The sequence below is a fragment of the Lynx canadensis genome, chromosome B2 (genome assembly GCF_007474595.2).
Source record: "Lynx canadensis isolate LIC74 chromosome B2, mLynCan4.pri.v2, whole genome shotgun sequence".
Taxonomy (NCBI): domain Eukaryota; kingdom Metazoa; phylum Chordata; class Mammalia; order Carnivora; family Felidae; genus Lynx; species Lynx canadensis.
This window is the reverse complement of record NC_044307.1, coordinates 28,554,029-28,573,689: the sequence shown is the minus strand read 5'-3', so window position 1 is coordinate 28,573,689 and position 19,661 is coordinate 28,554,029. Positions and strand designations below refer to the sequence as shown.

Genomic DNA, 19,661 nt, shown 5'->3' with positions numbered 1-19,661 from the left:
TGATTATGGTAGGTATCGAAAACTGTCTAGTAATCGCTCTTTCTTGAATCAAGCTGTGTCTGAGTTCCGTGTGTGTGGGCAGTCAAGTGCGTAAGAAAGTTCCATCTGGCTGTTGACCCCTCTGTGACAAGCTCACTTGCAAATGGAGTTATAAAACCAGAATTCCAGCATGAATGGACTAAAAGGGGCTTGAAATCTTTATTTCTTCTAGAGAGGAAACGGTGCTTTTTTGTCCTTAAGTGAAACAGATCTATGTTAACCTTTCTTTTCTCTGGCTTTCTAGAGCACCCTGCATTTCAGATGTAAACCTTCTCTTTAGTACTCATATATATTGTCCAGCCTCTCCACATAACTGAAGACTTTTACAAAGCACTCTTCCTAAACTTTTCTCTAAATCAAGTCCCAGTTTTTTTAGTATTTCTTGCTGAGTGCCCTTTTTTGTCCTTCCTGTCCTGACTCCCCTGTGTGTTCAAGTACTGAGCACACTGTGTGTTGAGTGTTTCTGAAGTGGGCTTGCCTTGTTTGCATCCCTCCTTTTCTTCAATGGGGAATATATCCCATTGATCTGTCAATATCTCCAAACCACGGTCTCAGGAGAAGTATGTAACTTGTGGTCTCCCCTGTGTGCTTCAGCTGGAGTGATAGTATACATTGATACAACTACATAAATTGCCTATAAATGCTGAAGCACATGGTAGAAATTCTGTCTATTTATGCAAAATATTCAGACTCATGGGCTGGGAAGTTTGGGGAAGACTTTGTAAAGAGGGGTGTTGAGGCAACCTTGTAGAACCAGTATGGTTTGGTTCAGTGGGGAGGTATGTCTCGACTAGGAGCAGCCCTTCGCAGCCCTTCCGGACTGGTCAGGAAGGGGGAAATAAGCCCTGGAGCCATAAGAGATGTGTGGAGATTGGCTGATTATAGAGTGGAGAAGGTGGTCAACATGGTGGGGTAAGGGTGGGGCCATACTCAGTTCTCCTTTTGGCTAAATTAGGAGTTATTCCCTCAGATTCAGCAGATGTTTACTTACCTTGTAACAAGGATTGGGGATAAAATACAAAGAAGTAAGATGGGGCCCAGCATTAAGAAGAGACAGGCACAGAAATCCTTGTAACAGTGCAAAGTTGTGAATGCATAACAGAGGTGAGGGGCTCTGGGGAACTTGAGAAAATGGCTAACCCAGCCAGGTCAGCCATGATTTGCCAAGGAGTTGACAATTTGGTGTGGTCTCAAGAGATAACAAAAGTTTTTTAGGTACTGATGGTGAACACAGACAGGGTGGGGGAATGAGATTTCTCTAGGCATGCAGAGGCACCAGATGTGCAAAGGCAAGGCATGTTCTGTGACTTGTGAAAGGCTCATCAGGGCAGAGTGGCCAGGCTGCAGAGGCAGGCTCAGAGCAGATTGGAAAGTTTTTATTTGTCAAGTTGAGGAGTCTGAGCTTTATCTGTGAAGCAGAGACTCAGCAAAGATTTATGAACCAAGTCAGGTGACACATTCAGGTTCCTTTTCCAGGGTATTGACTAGGGAATGGGATGAGTGAGGGTGATGGATATCAAGGAAACTTTAGGAAGCTCTTACAGTAATCCTGGTCAGAAATGGTGATGGTTTGAACTGGGATGCTGAGAGTGGATTTTTCTGTAGAAGTGGAAGAGTCATTTCCACAACGTGACACAGCAAGGTTAAAAATCAAAGGATGAGCAAAGATTTTTCAGTGTAAATGAACCAAAAGAAATGTGGCATAGCAATATTTTTATCAGACAAAATAGAATTGAAAGCAAAAGAATAAAATTGGATTAAGGAGGAACTATATAAATGAAAAAAAGGAACAATCTGTCAAGAAATTTTAACAGCCATGAACTTGTAGGTACTTCATAAAACGGCTTCAAAATACAGAAAGCCATTTCTAAGAATTGTTTATAATTAGATATGGGGAGTGAAGCAAGGGAGAAGCTAGGGATGTCTGAGGCCACAGCATGATGGGCTAAAAGACAGATGTACCACCAATGGATGGATGTGAGCATTCGGGTAGGCAGAGCTGGAATTGAAGAAGCAGCAAGATAAGTTCTGGGTGAAATGCTCATGTGATATTCCCAAATGAATAGAAATATATGTCCAGGGCTCAGGAGAGAGATCTAGGCTGGAGATGAAGGTTTAGCATCATCATTGTAGACTTGTAGCTAAGCCATTGTGATGGAATAAAACCATGCAAGAAAATGCTTCAACAGGATGAATAGGAGGCTAGAGAATGAACAGAATCCTGGGAGCATGGAAGCGTCTGACTTTTATGTGGTGTTAATAACATTGAAAGCATATAAACACATGCTCCCATCAGTCACGTGTCAGGTGAGGTAGATGAATCTTGATTATTATTCCTAAATTCACACCCCTTGATGGGTGCTAGGTAGTCTCAACTTTTTTGAGTACAGTCCTTGAGGTACTCTTTAGGGGCACCCCAGAGCACAGAGGGGTTAGAGAGAAAAGAGCTCTGGTGCAGATATAATGCAGTTCTGCAGTTCTTTGGCCATCAACCCTTAACAAGAAATTCTTGTGCATGGTTTTGCTAGATGCTAGCACTAGAAGGCAGAACAAGTGACATAGGAGCAAACTCTGGAAAGCTTTTAATAGGGGCCCAATTTTACTAAGGAGTTTAAAAGGGAAGAGCAGCTTAATTTGGAAGATACAACCAAAGTAAGTATCCTCATAAGGAAATATGTTTTTGGTTCCAGGTTAGGACAGCACAGCGTGTAGCTGGCAGACCTTCAGGAAATCTGAGCATCGTAGTGGTAATGGCAGAGGATGTCTAGCCCAAGGAAATTGGACAAATTGTAGGCTCCTTGGGTGAGGGGCCTTTGAGTCTGTAGTCAGAAATTGGAATGAGAAGTTAAAGGTTATATTGGTTGGTTGGTTGGTTGGTTGGTTGGTTGTTGATTAAGACCCAAAGCAGGGTATAATGGCTCTGTAGGCACTATTGTTTTCAGCCATAAGATAAAAAATATTTAAATGTAGTCTGGTTTACTGAAGACTGGTTTAAGCAAATTTGCCATTTTTAGGTGCTCCTAGTAATTCATTGCTGGTAGGCACTGCAGGTGGACCTTGTGCCTGCCACAGCTGCAAGGGAAGTGATCCAAACTGACTTTAAAAGCCCAAGAGTAAACCAATGGCACCTAGCTAAGAGTCATCATCTCACTTCAGGCTAAGTGGACAGGTCATGCCCATACTACTCTTTGAAATGTTTCCCCCTCTCTGTGGTCTGACTCCTGAGATGTTTTACAGACCTTTATGTGTATGCTGGGGCAGAGAATTGTGTCAAACCCTGGGTTTGAATTGAGAAATTATTTCTCCTTTCAGTTATCACCACAACTAGTACAGATGTTGAGTTTCAACATGCATTACTTAGAATCATCTTCAACTAGCTCTTATCTGCTTTTCTAATGGGAAAGCAAATGAAATACATGGTGAAAGTTTGAGCTAGTCAAGCCATACCTGCTTATAGCACTGGTGAGGGAAAAGTAGTAGATGCATCCAAGATCTGAATTAGAGCCTTCTTCTCTTGAGGGCCAATATGGACATACTTATTTGCTTCTCAGATTTTTCCCAACTAAAAGGAAATGATCCATAAGATTCCTTTGGTGAGAACCATAGCCAGCTTCCAGAGAATGGAGAGGACATGGGAAAGCTGCCATCAGGCTATGCCTTTACCCTTTAAATGGCTGCAAAGAGACAGCTTTTCTGATATTGTGTGAGCATGGGGTAAGGCATCACAGACAAACAGAGCTGATCCCAGACCTCAAATTGAACCATGGAAACTATTCCTAAGCAGAGTAGTTTAGAAATCATCTCAGAATTTACAGATCTTTAAAGCAGTTGGGGCTTCAAAATGGTGGAACTGGTCCAACTTGACTTTACCTATTTAGTGAAATACCTTGTCAAGGAGACCATCCCCACAGCTACCCAAGCAGAAGGTAATTTCAAAGCTACTATAAATGATTAATTTAAGCTGCATTATAGAATGCTCTGATACTATGCCCTAAAGAACAAAAATTATCAGGGCACCTGATCGGGGCATCAGTCAGTTAAGTGTCTGACTCTTGATTTCAGCTCAGGTCATGATCTCACAGTAATGAGATGGAGTCCCACATCTCTCCCTCTCTCTGCTCCAGCCCCGCTCATGCATACATGCACACACATGTTCATTCTCTCTCTCTCTCTCTCTCTCTCTCTCTCTCCCTTTCTCCCTCTCCCAAAATAAATAAATAAACTTCTTTTAAAAAATAACAAAAATTATGTCATAGCTAACAAAGAATAACATTTCTAAGTATTTGTTTTTTTTAAATGTTCCTTTACACTGAGGCTAGCCCGCTTTTCCAATGGAAACCTCTCTTGCTGTTGCTCCTGTATGTGTGGTGGCATTGTGGTTGAATAGTCCCAAACAGTAATCCTGAGGTCCTGCTGACCCCAATGAAGGAGGGACCTTTAACCTCCTTGGTGGCCAGTGCTCGATCTCTCCTTGTGAGTCCTATATGGGCTCTAACAAAAGTGGTCTGGGACTTCCTTCTGTGCCTAGTGCAAGAGGATGCAGCTGTCAAAATAAAAATAGCCCATCAGATTGCTTTCAATGGCAGCAGTGGGGGAGGGAAGATTTGGTAAAATGCTGCCCTTTCAAAGGAAGGCCATGGAACATTGACCAGCCAATCCTTAAAACAGAGCAAGGAAAATGCACTCCCCCATTATGTTTGGGTAATAGGACACCCCTTATCTGTTGTACATGAATGTTCCATGAAACAGAAATTTAATGCAGTCTCTAATCCACATTTACCTTCATTGTAGAGGGATACTCTTCCTTATATTCAGGAGAAATGGGACAGGTTCTGTTCTCTGCCCTACTCCTCTCTACCCTTCCAGCCCATAGCTCTTTCTCACTGTTCTGAGTTCCATGGCCCTTCTTGTGTGGCTCGTGCACTGTCCTTTACCACCTGTAGCCTTTGCATGTCATAAACATTAGCCCTACCCACGTATGACTGGACAGCTCATAGGGTCAGTTTTGTTTCAAGAATGAAACCTGCTTGTTTTAATTCTTGAAACAAACCACTTCGAGGTCTGATCCCACATAGAGGAGGTGATGTTAGGCCCAAGAGATTGAGTGCTCTTTAGAAAAAGCTTCTTAGCTTTTTCAAAGCTGCAGATTGTATCCAAGACTGAAGACAAGTGGCAATCTACAAAGTCAGTAACTCAGTCTTCAGTGAATTTATTGTTCTATCATAAGTGAGAGAGTCTGAGAACTCATTTGTTTAGTAATCTCCAAAATAGGACACAAATAATGTTTGAAACAACGCTATGTTCCTCCCTGAGTAGAGAGATGTATTTAAGAAGGGAAACAGTCACCTTCTTGCTGAAAAGGTGAGGATGACTCAGGCAGGTGTGCTCATCCAGGCCTAGTAGACAAACAAGAGTGAATGTGGCTCTTCCCACTGGTTCTAGTGAGCTGTCTGCTAACAGCATTCTGAAGCCTGGTCTGTGTAACACTGAATTTGCTTGTAACCTGAGGCTGCAATCAAGATAGAGATGACTGACAACAAACTTGCCTTTTCCAGTTATTGAGCACCTACTAGCAGCACTTAGTGTGTTTCACATATTGCATCTAATTTCTTTGTTAAAAATGTCCTATATTAGAGGAAGATTCCTCTGTCCCCCTCTTTTTCAGAGAAAGAAGAGAACTGAGCACAACTAATGATTTAGAATATCGCAATTCTAAGAAGGTGCTGTGCTGTATCAAGAGCACCTGGGTGGCTCAGTTGGTTAAGCATCCAACTTCAGCTCAGGTCATGATCTCGCAGTTCATGAATTCAAGCTTGCATTGGGCTCTCTGCTGTCAGTGCAAGCCTGCTTTGGATCCTCTGCCTCCCTCTCTCTGTCCCTGCCACGTTCACTCCCCACCTCTCAAAATTAAATAAACATTTTTTTTTAAAAAGAAGGTGCTATTCTGTATCGGATATCATTTAAATATAGAAGAAAAATTTGACATGCAAGATGAACTTGAAACCATGAAAATGACTGTGAAATGTCATTGACTAGACCAGGGCTTGGCACACATTTTTATCAAGGGCCAGATAGTAAATATTTTGAGCTCTGTGGGCCCTAAGTTTCCTGTTACAGTACAGTACTGTCTCCTGTACCATGAAAGGAGCTATTGACAATGTATAGATGAACAGGCATGACTGTGTCCCAATAAACACAGGCCTGTTTGCAAATCCTGCCAGCATCATCCAGGAGCCTGTGTTGGGTCTAAAGCCTGGGGCCATTTATTCCCCAATTTAATGCAGTCCTGAAGATACCTGAGCATTTTGCCTGCCCTCACCTTAGTTATTATTTCCCATTGTTAGTGAGACTGTTCACAAGATTCTGCTGAGACCATTTAGAGCATGTAGTAAACTAAATATGGAGACCTAGACCTTAAAGACCATTTGTGCCTGGCCTGTCTGCACTGGGTCATGACTTTGGAGCCAACTGCAAGTGCCTCTGGCCAGCCTAGGGCAGTGCTCAAGGACATATATGGGCCATTCTAGTAATTTTTTAAATATAATTTATTGTCAAATTGGCTTACATACAACACCCAGTACTCATCCCAACAAGTGCCCTCCTCAATGCCCATCACCCACTTTCCCCTCTCCCCCACCACCCATCAACCCTCAGTTTGTTCTCTGTATTTAAGAGTCTATTATGGTTTGCTTCCCTCCCTCTCTGTTTGTAACTAATTTTTTTCCCCTTCCCTTCCCCATGGTCTTCTGTTAAGTTTCTCAAGATCCACATATGAGTGAAAACATATGATATCTGTCTTTCTCTGACTGACTTATTTTAGAATTAAAATTGTAAAAATGGATCTTCTTTCCCATGCATTTCTTCCTTCACTTAGCAACCATTATTGATGGTCTTTGAAGAGAAGGGTACTGGGATACCGAAAGAAAGATGACTAAGATAGGGTTAGGCATTTAAAGAATTTAGGGTCTATTGGGAGAGACCATTCATAAGACAGTTATGGTCCTCTATTCTGTGGTCTTGATGCCTGTGTGCCAGCCATGTTGTGTGTTGTCGGGGCACTTGGAACAGGGAGGTGGAGTCAGCCTGAGGTGGAGGGAGATGATGTCAGGGAAGGTTCTGGGCATGCGGCTGGTAGGTTACATCAGGGGAGGTTCCACTAAGGAAGTACCCCTGGGAGGAGTCCTGAAAGAGAAGGGTATTCCAGATATGAAAAAAAAAAATACTGGAGAGAAGAAGGAAGCCTGGGGAGAAGTGGGCAGGAAAGTACAGAACATTTGGAGAGACTCTCAAGCAGCCCAGATACCTGGAGTTTGGTGAGCTGGGGGAGGTGAGCTTAGGAGGTAAGTTGTAGAGAAGTACTGAAGGATTTTGAAGTGGATCTTCTTTACTTTGCAGATATAATAAGGAGCCACTGAATGTGTTTTAGCAGCTGAGGTATATGATCGGATAAAAATTTATCTTTGTATCTTTTACAAGTGGTATTAGAGAATGCTCCTAAAATATCTACTGCTGATTTCTCCTGATTTACAAGCATCCATTTTCAATCATGGTAATTTTTTGATATGGTCATTTATCATTAACATTCGTTAAGTAATACTGCAGAATTACTTGGTTTGGAGAGTTTTCATGAGTCACACTGGGTACATCAGCAGTGCTCAGACACAACTGAAATCACAGAAAACGGCTTTCAGTGGTGGGTTAGAGCTGGCATGAATCTCCCTCACTACCTTCCCATAACCCACCCATGTTGGCTCACTATGTGTGATGTGCTGACTATGCCCACTTTAGCCTTCATTGAAATAGCTCGAGCAAAAATAAGCATTTGGGTCCTCATCGGTTGATCTGACGAGTCAGATGTATGTCGTTTTTTGACTAACCTGAAAGAAGCCAACAGGTGTTGGAGGTTTCTCATTTGCATTTTTTCTCACAAAATCAAACCAAGGGCTAAATCTTGTTTCTCCACTCTGACCTTCCCACCCCTCCCCACCCCATCAAGTACCACAGAGTTCTTGGAAGTTGTTATTTGTAGTAGTGTTTCCTAAATTTAGCTGGTGCAGGAAGAATCAGTGGCAAATGGGTGCCTGAAGAAAATGCATCTTCAGTTTAGAATCTAGACTCAAAACATTTATTATATAGCACAACAAAAGGATTGCATTTATTTTCTGTGGTGATTTTCTACAGTAATTCCTATGAGATTTTGGTTATGGTACAAACAAAAAGAGAAATGGCTGAGAATCTCATCCCCGGACCTTATCTGTTCATGTTTTTTTATGCCGACTTCCAGTTCTTAGTCCACAGACATACATAAGTTTTTCCGTATGTAATCTTTCTGTGGATATAATTTTGTATTCTACTTTTTGCCCTTAAAATGCTATTGGCCATGTGAAAATTATTAAATTGAGGAGAAATAATATTCAAAATGTGTGTGCCAGCTACTGGGTTTGGCATCCACGTACACAAACTAGATGAAAATCTTCATATGCTTTCTCTCGAGTGAGACACTCTGTGAAGAGGTGGCTTTATAAAGGAGAATAAGGTTGTCAAACCTGTGTGCATCTGAAAACAATTTCAAGTCAGCAATTGCCATCTCTTGGGTCTGTGACCTTCCTAGTGTGGCTAGACTAATTTTTTCAGAGTTTACTTTAGGTTTATATGAAAGTGCAGAAGCAGTCAAATTCATAGAGACTGGGAGCTACCAAGGACTGGGGGAAGGGTTAATGGGGAGTTAGTGTTTAATAGACATAGAGTTTCCATTTGGGAAGATAAAAAGTTCTAGAGATGGATGGTGGTGATGAGAATGTGAATATACATGATGCCACTGAACCATTTAAAATGGTTAAAATGGTAAATTTTATGTATATTTTACTACAATAAAAAAGCAGAATGTGACTTTCTCGAGTGGGAGAGACCTTTGTTTTTCACAGTGGTGTACAAACTGTGCTCTTCTGATCAGGTGTGGTACAATCTAAACTTAAATCTTTTAAAATTTTGTTTCTTTTTTGGAGTCAGATTTTTTGATAATTGGGTGAAATTAGGTCTTAATAGGGCCCCCAACTTATTTTGCTCAATTCAGTCATGGGGGTTAGATGATCAGTGTTAATAGAGTTCTGTGTGTAAGAATTACAGAGTCCGATATCAGTGTGCCACCCTGATATCTTGTAAATGTGATTGTCAAAGAAAAAACAGTCATCTCCTTCAGAGGACAACTCCATATTGCTACTAGTATTTGGATGGGATAAGATAAGAAACCACGGTTTCTAATAAGGTCATTTTTATTAGCAGCTAAAATAACTTTTCCATCACATGGATTTCCTGATTCTGGCCCCTTAGTGAACTTCATTTCCTATTATGTTTCCTCTTAGTTTGTGAATAAGTCCTTACAGAAAATAGTTATATTCTATAACTGGTTTTTATTAGTTTTCCTGGGAAAGAGAGAACAGATTCTGAAGGGCTTGATCTTTCTTTAGAAAAGTAGAATGTCAGCTAGGTTCTTCAAAAGCCTCATATGTTTCAGAAACAAAAGAACAGTGAATTTTAGAAATTGTACTTGAAACAAGCGAGAGTTTGATCTCTTACTAGTCCTGAAATCAGAATCTTGGCCCTGCTTTCCAAGTACTTGTCTATGTATCGTTTTAAGTGTAATCTTTAGTTTCAGCCCCAAAGAAAGGCAAAAACCTTACTTTTGGTGGTTACTATGCTTGTTGAAACAGAAAACAGAAAAATATTAGAACTTTTGAGAATATGGACTTAGAAAGCTTTAAACTTTGCTCAAAAAGCATATTCTGGAATACTTTCTAAACTTTCTTTTCAGTCAATTGATGTCTACGGTGTCTTTCAAAACCTAACACAAAAGCTTTACCCAAAAAGCTTTCTTTGGATGATCCCATTGAAATGTAACCTCTTTCCTGTATTTTCCTAATGTTTTTTTCCATACTATTTAATATTAATTGATGTTGCTTGTTATGAATATTCAGTATGTATGTGGTCAGTGTAAATATGAGGATTTTTCTTAATTCTTTGCATTCTTCCTCCCTCTAGTCCCCATCTTATCAGTATTAATAGCATTTGCAGGATGTGTTAAGCCATTCAAAATGCCATGTAGTCAAAAGAAATTATCTGCTCTTTCTTTGTACCTCCTAGACATCATGACAGTCTTAAAGCATATACTGAGCCCCTTTCCCTTAACTGAACTGTTTTTGTATTCTTGGGCCAGGTACCTAACTTGAAAATCTGCAACTTGATGCTTAGTAACTTCATAAAAGTTTAATGGTAATTGGCTTTCCACCAATCACTTTTTTAAAACATTATGGAAAATACTGAATTTTTATTTATTTAATAATTTTATTTCAAAGATAATAAACTTCAGTTTTATTTATTTTTCTTTTAGCTTTAGAGGTAATATGTAGGAGTAGGAGTAAATATCACACAGTAAGTGCTATACTAATGAAAACATTACTGTTATTTTTTTTATTCCTTTATAGTTAACATACAGTGTCATATTAGTTTTAGGTATATAATATAGTGATTCAAGAATTCTATACACATTACTCAGTGCTCATCATAAATGTACTTTTAATCCACTTCTCCTATTTTACCCATCCTCCCACCCACGTCCCCTCTGTGTTATTTTTATTACTTATGAATTTTTCAGATTGTTCTAGAATTTTGTTCTAGAAGATTTTTATTACTTTGTTTTGTTTGCTATGCTTTCCATAATTTATCTAAACACATCGTGCCCCTTTTCTCTGTCTGACCTCAACATTAGAGAATGGTCTTTCGCGGGGGTTCTATTAATACTAGGATAATTTTAAGTCTATCCAGCCTTCTTGTAGCACTGAGTTCCTTAATGGTGTCAGCACTCTTGCTGCTTTCTGAATTAGTAATTAACTGCCATGAATTGTACACATGTGCAGGCATCTGAAGGCTTTTTTCAGGTACTTCATGTTCTGCAGTCTGTGGCCTCTAAGAGAGACACTTTTCGTGCTTTGTTAATGACTAAGCCAAGATAAATAGATGTTCTTGGGTGGTGAGCAGCTGAACCTTTTTGACAGTTTTGACTCCTTTCTTTATAGTATTTGCATAGTTTGTTCACTGTGTGGACAGGCAGGAGACTGATGTCTGGAGCTTGTGCAGGGAGCATGCCCTTCCATGGCATAGCTAAAAGTTCAGCTCCCTTGTTTTAGTGGTCACCAGGTTAAGGCACGGTCACTTTACAATATTTTTCTCACTTGTAGTATTCTTATAGTATGATTTTCATGTTAATTGATTTTCACCTTGTTCAACAGATATTTAGTGAGTGTTTACTATGTGCCAAGGTAGGTTATTGTTCTGTTTTTGAGAGAATATGATCTTGTGTTTTATATTTTTTCTGTCCTTCCTTAAGAGTAGGGGATCCCCAAACTTGTGGCTGAGAGCTACTTTGTTCCTCCTTAGAGCTTCACAGATGGGAAGCTGTAGCTGCCACATGCCCATCCCAGTTAGTGAGGGTGAGGGGCCTAGCATGGCTGAAAGTCACCTCCTCATCATCTGTGGGCATGGAGGGAAGGATATCCTTTGCCATCTTCGTGCAGTTTTCTCCTGCTTTATAGGGCCAGTATCCTTTTCTTTTTTGCATTAGGCACCAAAAAGGGGAATGTGACCCCACTCACGGAACACCTAAAGGAAGTGAAGTACTTTCCAGTCACACTGATGTTGGCATTTATAGTAAATGCTTTTAATAAGCTAAGACCTATTTAACCTCCTCTTCTGTCCATTCTCTTTATTTTTTTTTCTTTCCTCCCATCATATGGGCTGGGCTGATTTTAGATTCTGTTAGAATTAAGTGGCTGTCAGCATGTGTGACAGGCATTTTTATATCTTATGTTAGAAGGAATCCACCTCAGCATCCTTGATTGATTGAAGGTACTCAGGCTATGACAATCACAGTGGAAGGGAGCATGGAAACCTGAAAATCCTTCACATCCCTCTGGAAGTATTGGTCTGAAAGAGGTTGGAAGAAGTGTGTGGGAGGAAAGAATTTCATAAGCTTCTGGGCCCGATCCATGGCCAACTCTCACTTAAGAGTAAAAGAAAAAAGTAAATGAGTCATTTCAATGACGGGTGTATGAAATGACCAGCATGTGTATCTATACTAATAAGCTTGTTTGACCTTGATGGAGGGAAGGAGTGAAATCACTTATTTTTACAGTATCATTTCCTTTTCCATTTTTTCCTTTTAAATCACTTCTTTAATACCTCTTTGGGTTTGGAGGTGCTTTAGAACTTCAAACAACTGCCTTAATATTTCCAGCAGAGCACAGTGCCCAGAGTCCAGGGAAAAATGAGGATAGAGACAAAAGGAGGCAATTAGGGATAACAAAGCAAAAGTTAAATGAGGGAGAAACTGCTGCTTCACTATCTTCTAGCGCTGATCCTTAAACTTTACCCTTGACATGTTTGAGTGTGTTTGGTCTCATGCTGAAGTGTTCTCATATGTATTAACAGTGGTAAAACTCATCTTAAGAGTCTTTGTTGGAAGATGTAATGATTGACTCAAAGCTGGAAAAACAGGAGTGTGTATATGAATTAAACAGGAAAAAAAGGTTTTTCTGACTTCTCATAATAGTGGGAGACAGGAAGGGGAATTTTAGGGCTCAGGTCTTAGTTACAGACAGCTGATTCTACTCTGAGCCAGTTTAAGCAGGAAGGGGTTTATTAAGAAGTTGTTGAGAGCTTATGGTCTCCTCAGAAGAGCTGGAGAAACAGGCTTTCAGCTGAAGTTAAAGGAACAACACTCAGACCACATCACACAGTAAGATCTGCTGCCACGTCTCCCCGCCCACCCCCAGTACCACCTGCCTCTGCTGCCACCTGCACCTGCCAAGCAGGTGCTCTTTACCCATCTAATTCTTCCCATGTCCTGTTTCCAAATCCACTTCAAGTAGGTGTGTCAGGTGATGCAACTAAATCCAGAGTCTACACCCTAATAGCAAAGGAGATTGAGAAACATAATTTATGTGGATTCTGTATTGGAATAGTGGGATTCACAATGTTGGGAAGTATTGAAATGTGGAAGTCTGGAAGGGTTTGGGGCGGCCGCAAATTTAGATGTTCCTTATAAGACTACATTAGCAAATACAACACAGAAATGCCTCATAATATGAATTAACAGTAAAATTTTATGATCAACTGCAAAAAAAATGCAACTCTAGAAGACAAGTTCCTTTATGGCTTTATTTGCTGAGGGACTTTTGGTAGTCTATATCATGATTCTACATATTTCTCCTTCATTTACTCTCTTAGGTTGGTTATTTTTCTAGTGTTTGATGTGTTTCTTCTCCTATTTATTATCCTTGACATGGCAAGATCCCATCAGATTAGGCTATCAAAGGAGGAAGGGTTTACAAATCATTCATTTAAGTCCTCACAGAGCCATATTCTTTTGAAGAAGTTGCTGAGATTTCTAGATTTTGTACTTTTACTTGACATTGAAGACCTTTGGAACTATAAATCCCCCTGAAGAAGAAACAACTAGGTTTTTAATAAAACAAATTTAGCTTGAGTTTTTGTAGCATGAATTTACACAGACATTTTTTTTACTCATATAATCCATTTCAGATCTTTATTTCACACTAAAGATAGACTTTCCCTCTTCCTCATTATTTTTTATTTTTTTTAATATATGAAATTTATTGTCAAATTAGTTTCCATACAACACCCAGTGCTCATCCCAAAAGATGCCCTCTTCAATGCCCATCACCTACCCTCCTCTCCCTCCCACCACCCATCAACCCTCAGATTGTTCTCAGTTTTTAAGAGTCTCTTATGCTTTGGCTCTCTCTCCAACTCTAACCTCTTTTTTTTTTTTTTTCCTTCCCTTCCCCCATGGGTTTCTGTTAAGTTTCTCAGGATCCACATAAGAGTGAAAACATATGGTATCTGTCTTTCTCTGTATGGCTTATTTCACTTAGCATCACACTCTCTAGTTCCATCCACGTTGCTACAAAGGGCCATATTTCATTCTTTCTCATTGCCATGTAGTACTCCATTGTGTATATAAACCACAATTTCTTTATCCATTCATCAGTTGATGGACATTTTTAGGCTCTTTCCATAATTTGGCTATTGTTGAGAGTGCTGCTATAAACATTGGGGTACAAGTGCCCCTATGCATCAGTATTCCTGTATCCCTTGGGTAAATTACTAGCAGTGCTACTGCTGGGTCATAGGGTAGATCCACTTTTAATTTTTTGAGGAACCTCCACACTGTTTTCCAGAGTGGCTGCACCAGTTTGCATTCCCATCAACAGTGCAAGAGGGTTCCTGTTTCTCCACATCCTCTCCAGCATCTATAGTCTCCTGATTTGTTCATTTTGGCCACTCTGAATGGCATGAAGTGATATCTGAGTGTGGTTTTGATTTGTATTTCCCTGATGAGGAGCAATGTTGAGCATCTTTTCATGTGCCTGTTGGCCATCTGGATATCTTCTTTAGAGAAGTGTCTATTCATGTTTTCTGCCCATTTCTTCACTGGATTATTTTTTGGGTCACACAGACATTTTTAATAGATTTTTATGGAGACCTATGTGAAGTTTTTGTTTTTTTCAAATTGGGCCATTCTTTTCTTTTTTTTTTAATTTTTTTTTTTTAATTTTTTTTTTCAACGTTTATTTATTTTTGGGACAGAGAGAGACAGAGCATGAACGGGGGAGGGGCAGAGAGAGAGGGAGACACAGAATCGGAAACAGGCTCCAGGCTCTGAGCCATCAGCCCAGAGCCCGACGCGGGGCTCGAACTCACGGACCGCGAGATCGTGACCTGGCTGAAGTTGGACGCTTAACCGACTGCGCCACCCAGGCGCCCCTTTTTTTTAATTTTTTTTTAACATTTATTCATTTTTGAGAGACAGAGCCAGATAGAGCACGAGTGGGGGAGGGGCAGAGAGAGGTGGGGACACAGAATCCAAGGCAGTCTCCAGACTCTGAGCTGTCAGCACAGAGCCCAACGTGGGGCTCAAACTCATAGACTGCAAGATCATGACCTGAGCTAAAGTTGGACATTTACAACTGAGCCACCCAAGCACCCCAGGGGCGATTCTTTTTAAAAAATGTATTAGTTTGGTACATAAACTTTTACTCTTTTGAAAAGCAAGCAAAATATATCAAAATATTTTGCATGTGTAAAGTTCCTACTAATGCATCAGTGAAATTGTAACTCTCTGATTACTAAAATATGATATAGAAAACTCTGTAACATAACATTACAATTTTTACTTAGCATGTTAAAGTTTTTACTAACAGTGCTTCTTTTTTGGCCACTCAAGATCTTAAACGAAATAGATTTTAAAAATGCTAAATATGTAAACAAGCATTTGAAATCATAGTTTTGAAACTTGTTGACACTTACTGGGAAGCCCTCAATTATTTCACTTTTTTGATAAACCCTGTCTAAACCTACAAGCTGTTTGCAAACTAGAGCATAAATATTTGTATGTATGGTCACGGAAAATAACCAGGAACCTTAATTAAAGAGTTTTTCCCTGGTTACTTGGCAACAAAAGATGAGTGAAAAACTTCTCCTTTTTACTTTTTATTTTTTGACCTGAGTAAATAGTTCCTTTAAATATTTTTCTCCACTAAGTATCGTCTTTTTACTTAAATTTTTTATATCATTCTACAGGGAGTTAAATACCTGTGCATTCCAGCAGCGGATTCGCCATCTCAAAACCTGTAAGTTGGTTTTTTCCTATATTTTTTGGAGATATTAAAAACAAATAAAGGACAGTAAAGTAAAGGACTGTGAAATCGTTGGAGCCAATGGGATGCTTCATGCCTTGCACAGCTGCTGCCCTGCAGGGGAGGTAACAAGGCCCATAGGAGGTCTGTGCTGCCAAGTTAGGCAGAGCTGCAGCTGGAGGCACGCTTCTTGTTTGCCAGTCCTTCAACTACACAACACTGATGGGATGTCTATAAGAGCCTAATTTTTAAAAAGGATGCCTTAAACCAAACCTTAAGCATGTTCATCTCTTCTCTAGAAGTAAACCCTTAAGGAAGCTATTGGGTTTTGTCTAAAAGCAGCACTGTGCAATAGAAATAGAATGTGGACCACAAATGTAAGCTATGCAGGTAATGTTAAATTTTCTAGGAGTCAAATTAAAAAGAGTAAAAAAGAGGGGCACCTGGGTGGCTCAGTCAGTTAAGTATATGACTCTTGGTTTTGGCTCAGGTCATTGTCTCATGGTTTGTGAGATTGAGTCCCAAGCAGAGCCTGCTTGGGATTCTCATGCACCCCCTCTCTCTCTATGCCCCCTCTCCCTCCCTCCCTCCCTCCCTCCCTCTCTCTCTCTCTCTCTCTCTCTCTCTCTCTTTCTCTCTCTCTTTCTCACTCTCAAAATAAATAAATAAACTTAAAGAAGACCATGATATGGAGTAAAATTTTACTGAAGCATGGATTTGAACCTTGCAGGCTCAGACACTGGGGCAGAAATAAAGTACTTAACCACTCATTGCCTCCAGTAGATACCAGCCCCTGCTTCCAAGGCTGGCCTTGTGCTTACATTGCAGGTCAAACGCAACCATGCTAGAATTACAGGTTACTGCATCTTATCTGGAAAGTTACAAGCTATGGTGATGTTTGTGAATTTGGGAGCCCACAGGCTTGTTGGGATTCATCCTTCGTGATTCTTAAGCTCTATTGCCTACAAATCCTGCATATTGGAATTACAGACCATATAATCTTATGTTTAGTATCCCAATTGTTCATCTTCTCTGAAAGCTATCAAATACTGGAACATTCGCAAATCTTGATTTTTGATTGCTAGAGAGCAGTGAAATCCCAGGTTACACAATAATTTTGTGAGATCTACCTGTTTGAAAAAAAAATGGGGCTAGAGTCAGATGGATTGATGTAGGGAAGGGTGGGGGGGTGGTATAGGACAGGGGATAGGTGGCATATGATTAGATGAGAAAAGGGCAAGGGTAGATTTGAAGCAGGGACAAATATGTTCTGCATAAGGCCTTTTTTTTTTACACTAACTCTCCATATTTCACAGAAAAAGTCAGTCTTTAAGGCTGAGGATGACAGAGGAAAGATTTTACTAGGATCACTAGGAAAACAGTAGTAGCTTGGGTCTAGGAGGAGAAGCAGCACCAGAGAACTTCCTTGGTTACTAGTCGTGTCAAGAAACAGAAGTGGTTGGAAGGGCATGGTGTATACGGAAGGAAGTGAGCCACTGCCTTTCTCTGGAGACCACAGCAATCTTCTGCCCATGTTTTGGTGGCTATTTTTAAAATGGTTGCTTTGTTCTTATCTCAAACTGAGATTCTAATATACTGCTGAACTTGTCAATACCTGATTGGCAATATGACTCTTTGGAGGAATCAGATTATAACACATCCTGGGCATTTGTTGTGAGGTAAGGTGGCCACCTACTTGATTGCCCTCAGGACATTTCAGCTTTGCTAGGAGCCAAGCATTGTGCTTGATGTCCAGGACAATAACTGACTTACCAAACGAAGATTGAGCATTGAGCAGTCCTGCACTATATAGACAAGTAAGCAGTAGACCTTGATGTTAGATATCTTAAATTTAAAACTAGTTGTATCTACCTTGGGCAAGTCATTTAAACCCATCTGAACTTCAGTTCCCTCATGTAAAAAATACCTGCCTTGAGGATTTTTGGAGATCAGATCACATGTATGAAAGTGTTCTCTATGAACTCTAAGCACTTTTGAGAATAAGAATACACTTTTACTCTCTTAAAAGTGTATTCATATATCTTGAGAGTTATAAAAGAAGATAGTTGAAATAACAAGTTTTGGTGTTCAGGAGACCCACTTTAGTGGGAGATTTGAAAGATACGCTTACATGGAAAGACCAGAGTGACAGAAAATGTAGCAGCACCTTCTCCAAGTTCCAGGGTCTCATGGGTCAGTTCGGGTCTTCTGGCAAAACCAGCCCAAACACAGTTACCTTGGGTCCAAAGGACTAACCTGTAAGATTTGAATTTGTTCTCTCCTGTCCCAAATATGTGCAGAGGTCTTGTTAAGCTGTGTGATTTGCCTTTTTAACTCTTTCCTTACATCTTGGTGAAAGTGTAGGGTGGGACACCAGGTTTCAATAGGTAGTTACCATAGCATCCATGTTTGGGGCTAATGACAGAATAACTTCAAGAGGACGTGCCATTGCTGCTATGTTGAGGGAAGTCCTACAGCTGTACAACCTCTGTTTCAATTGGAAAAGAAAGTTAAGGCCATAACTCATCGAAAGGCAGAAAAGCTGGCACTCGCCTGTTAAAAGTTATGTTCATAGGCATTTATGTGATTCTTTGGGAAAACTTTTATTTTTAATCCATTAGTAATTGCAAATCTTATGCATAAGTAAGACTTCGGGCACATCAATGTCCATGAGTTTATAAATATTTCTTGCTCTACTGAAGTTACATGGCAATTGTGGAGTTAAGTTTGTAATTTGAGTTTACTGTGTATGTTAAGAGACAGCCTATGAAATAGCTGGAGTTTCTCTTTCCGTGTTACAAATGTTTCTTTGGAAGCATAACATACGTTTTAACAGCAAGCATGCTTTCATGATATAATTAGACTATTAACCATTGGCAAATGGAATACTTGACTTTTTATGTGGCCTGTTCACTTCAGGTAGCCTGTGGTCACCAAATATTAGGAACATATAGCTGACAGTGAACCTTCACTTTCTGTACCCTCAACCAATGCAAATAGGAGATAAATACTCTGGTTAACAAAAGCAAGAGAAATCATGTCCATCACTTGGAAAATATGCTCTGGCTAACTCAGACAATTATAACTAGTAGTTCTTTAGTCTAGCCACTTTTAATTACTGATGCCTGAAAAGTCTTATATTTAATGACAAAATAAATTCTAGAAAACTGTATCGCTTACTGTTTTGAACCTACAGATTTTTTAAATTGTTTAGCTTTAGATGTAATTTAAAGTTTTATATGTTAAATATTACCCCACAAACCCCTATACCAACAGGAATTCTTCTTGCTAATTATGCTTAGTAAGAGGTTTGTGACCTTTTGAAACTAACTGCTTTCACTTGGCATTCAGTGGTTGTAAGCTGCCCAGAAAGGTCAATTTTCTGTCTTGGCTTTAATCCTCACAAACTCCCCCTCTGATCTTCCAGGAACTTAAAATGCAGAAACCTGGTTAAGATAACATTAACACATTAAAATTTTACCTCAGTTCCCTAACCACCTTGCCTTTCAAAGTCAGGAAATGTGAAAGTTCAAGTTCTCATAGTTGTAATACCCCCACAGACCAAGGCTGGGGTGTTTTGCATGATTTGTCACAATTAGAGGCATCCTAGAGCTTATATCACATGCATACACTACATGATCTCTGAGTGGCTGATGTGGGGTGGGTGGTGAATTGAGGCTTTTAGAAATACTTGCTTTTGCTTTCTCTGTGTATTTTCTTATGCAAGTCACTTTAACCTCACTTCTCATCTGTAAAATACCTATTTCACACAATTCTTGTAGTATTAGGTTAGATAAGTGAAAGTATTTTTTATGAACTGTAAGCAATTCCAGAAATAAGATTATATTTGCTATCCAAGTAAGGAGTATTAATGTATTTCGAGAGTGAATTATTGGATATATGGTAGAT

General features: G+C 39.8%; 1 protein-coding gene across 3 annotated transcripts in view; it reads left to right on the top strand.

Annotated features, from left to right (window-relative positions):
- The window catches only part of DUSP22 (dual specificity phosphatase 22), a 62,834-nt gene that overhangs the window by 31,364 nt on the left and 11,809 nt on the right, over positions 1-19,661 (top strand). For all 3 annotated transcript variants that reach the window (XM_030314976.1, XM_030314978.1, XM_030314975.1), the window contains exon 4: positions 15,697-15,746. In XM_030314976.1, the coding sequence (XP_030170836.1) occupies positions 15,697-15,746 (50 nt within the window). The remainder of the gene's footprint in view (positions 1-15,696; positions 15,747-19,661) is intronic.